The 2,789-nt window shown below is 43.0% G+C and overlaps 1 protein-coding gene across 1 annotated transcript; it reads right to left on the bottom strand.

Moving 5' to 3' along the window:
- Positions 1–1,712: 1,712 nt before the first annotated feature.
- Positions 1,713–2,196, bottom strand: LOC112838637 (large ribosomal subunit protein eL32-like). Its single transcript, XM_073878278.1, has one exon. It carries the CDS (start codon positions 2,161–2,163, stop codon positions 1,756–1,758), a length of 408 nt encoding a protein of 135 aa, XP_073734379.1. The 5' UTR covers positions 2,164–2,196; the 3' UTR covers positions 1,713–1,755.
- Positions 2,197–2,789: the final 593 nt, after the last annotated feature.

Raw genomic sequence — 2,789 nt, 5'->3', positions numbered from 1 at the left:
AAAACTAAAATGTGGGACCCCTTGTTCAAAAAGCAGAAAAAGAACATAACGAATGCTATTAAAACTCAAAGTTTCAGGGTGCCTGGATGGCTCAGTTGGTTAAGCACCCAGCTCTTGGTTTTGGCTCAGGTCCTGATCTCGTGGGGTGGTGAGATTGAGCCCTGCGCCAGGCTCCATGCTTAGCAGGAATCTGCTTGGATATTCTCTCCCCCTACCCCTTCTCCCACTCAGGTTCTCTCTCTCTCTCTCTCTCTCTCTCTCTCTCAAATAAATAAATAAATCCTAAAAAGAAAACAAAAACAAAAACCTTAAAACTTTTTCTTTTCTTTTGAAAAGCTTTCTCCAGTTGTCATGGTGTTCTTTAAATTTGCTATTTAATGTTGTTCTAAGTAAGATGAATTACAAATTTAAATTATTAGCATGAATTTTACTATTCTTTTTATTGTGCAATACCAGTTTGAAATGCAAATTTAAGAGCATTGAACTTGTACGTAGAATCATTGAATTTACACAATTCCTATCTCATAGCTCATTTTGCATATGGATTTTGTTCTTACTAGGACAGTGAATCACTGCAGAGAACGGTTGTTTTCAGTTCATCTAGTGATCTGTGCCCAACCTACCAACATTTTGTACCTTAGGTTATTGATGAGTAAGGAAGGACTGACTGACATCCTTTTTATCGTAAGCAGTTAGCTAACTCAGGGATGTAACCCAAGTAGGAAAGGATATGATATCAGGTAGTTCACATTTCTTAAAGTGCCATTGCCTTCTTTCTGCATTCCAAGCAAATTCTGGTTCAAACAGGAAGCCTGGCCTTTGTGGCTGTCAGAGCCTCTGCCTACTCAGACATGGATGTAACAAGCTTACCATGTACTTGCTTTGAATCTCAGTAAATCCCCACTCATTGTAGGTCCAGAGGAATTCTGTGCTCATGAGGCATCCTGAACATTGACGCGAGTGGAGTGGCAGAGAGCGGTAGCATTCGTGCATGCAGCCATATTGCTAATATCTCCTCTGCTCATGCTCCATTATCACTCCACTTATCAAACACAAGCGCGGATTAAAAATGAAGCCCGGACAGGTTGTACATCCAGGAAGCCAGGCTTATAAGACAATGGGGAAGACGAGAGGTCATGTGAGTTCTCTCTGGCTTACCTGTTCTTTTATATGGCCTCCTGGAAAGCTTCTGTGGATTGAAGCTTCATTAGGAGAATGCTCCTCTGTGTGTCTTCCCCTCCCTATCTTAGAAACAGCCCCCTGCCCTTCTCTCTCTTTCTTCAGACCTCCACATAGGACAGTCTTGATGCTCTTCAGTGACTCTGCCTCTCTTCCTGGGGAATTCTGAGAGAACTGTGTCTTGCTCTTTGTCAGGACTTATGGAACCTCTTATCTGTTCATTCAAACAACAGAGTGGGAGTTGTTGGGAGGTGGACCAACACATGTCCTGTAGGTGAGGATGAAGATAATAGATGCTCCAAGTTGAACTCAGTTTCCCCATCATAGCTGCAGGTGATTTTCCTACCAGGTCACCCAGGAAAGTTTAGCACATCAACATGGCAAGCTTTTCATTATTTTCTGAGACAACATTGTCTGTAGTCGCATTAAGGAAATGCACTTCTATTTAATGGTTTTGAACTTAACACCTTTTGAATAATAAACCCTCCTATTATTTTGTTAAGAAGTATTAGACATTTCTTTTTTTTTAGGTTTTATGGTTTTATTAACACAAATATGACGTGCACAACAAGCTGTCTATTCATTTTCTTCGCTGCGCAGCCTGGCGTTGGGATTGGTGACTCTGATTGCCAGCTGGGCTGCTCTTTCCACAATAGCTCTGCGGTTCTTGGAGGAGACATTGTGAGCAATCTCTGCACAGTAAGATTTGTTGCACATCAGCAGCACTTCAAGCTCCTTAACGTTGTGGACTAGGAACTTCCGGAAGCCACTGGGCAACATGTGCTTTGTTTTCTTGTTGCTCCCGTAACCAATGTTGGGCATCAAGATCTGGCCCTTGAATCTTCTGCGCACCCTATTGTCAATGCCTCTGGGTTTCCACCAGTTGTGCTTAATTTTGACATAGCGGTCTGACTGGTGCCGGATGAACTTCTTGGTCCTCTTTTTAATGATCTTGGGCTGCACCAGAGGTCTGAGGGCAGCCATGATGCCCAGTAACAGATGGCTGCCACCTCCACAGGCAGCGCTGAAGAAGAGAACTAGACATTTCTTGACACTGGATTGCTTTACTAGAAAAAACCACAGCGGCTGCAAATGGCCCTCTTGCAATGAAAAGACAGAGCTGATGCTGGGTCCTTCCTTCTTTAGACTTTAGGTCTTCCTTCACCTCTGGCTACATGACCCTGGACAGCAAGCACATTTCCCTTCTGATTAGGCATCTGAGAGTCGGCGAATTCATGCTGCCATTCTCTGGTAATAGCTTAATGAATCCCACTTCTAGATTTAGCATCTTAATAGGAGACATTTCTAAGTACAAGAAGAGGAGGGAGGAGAGAGAGGTGGAGGAGGAAAATTGGTTCTAATACCCAGAATTCTGTATGTATCAGTGCAAAGGCAACAGGTTACTCTGCTAGTTCTGAAGTTTGTGTACCTGGGGGAACAGTTAACCTTATGAAAAGGAAAGGAAATGGAAGGAAATGGAAGGAAATGGAAATGAAATGGAAGGAAAATTGAAAGGAGGGTGGCATAATCCAGGGTAATAGTGGGGGCTTTGCCAAACTCCTCTGACAAACACTTGACTAGTTCACTATTGTGTTTCCTTGACACAGAAA

This window comes from Callorhinus ursinus, unplaced genomic scaffold (genome assembly GCF_003265705.2).
Source record: "Callorhinus ursinus isolate GAN/ISIS: 27379988/994484 unplaced genomic scaffold, GSC_fseal_2.0 scaffold28, whole genome shotgun sequence".
Classification (NCBI taxonomy): Eukaryota; Metazoa; Chordata; class Mammalia; order Carnivora; family Otariidae; genus Callorhinus; species Callorhinus ursinus.
The sequence above is the reverse complement of the archived record's forward strand: the minus strand, read 5'-3'. Positions and strand labels throughout refer to the sequence as shown.

Coding starts and splice junctions, on each gene's coding strand:
- LOC112838637 (XM_073878278.1), bottom strand. CDS start 2,163: ATGGCTGCCCTCAGACCTCTGGTGCAGCCCAAGATCATTAAAAAGAGG.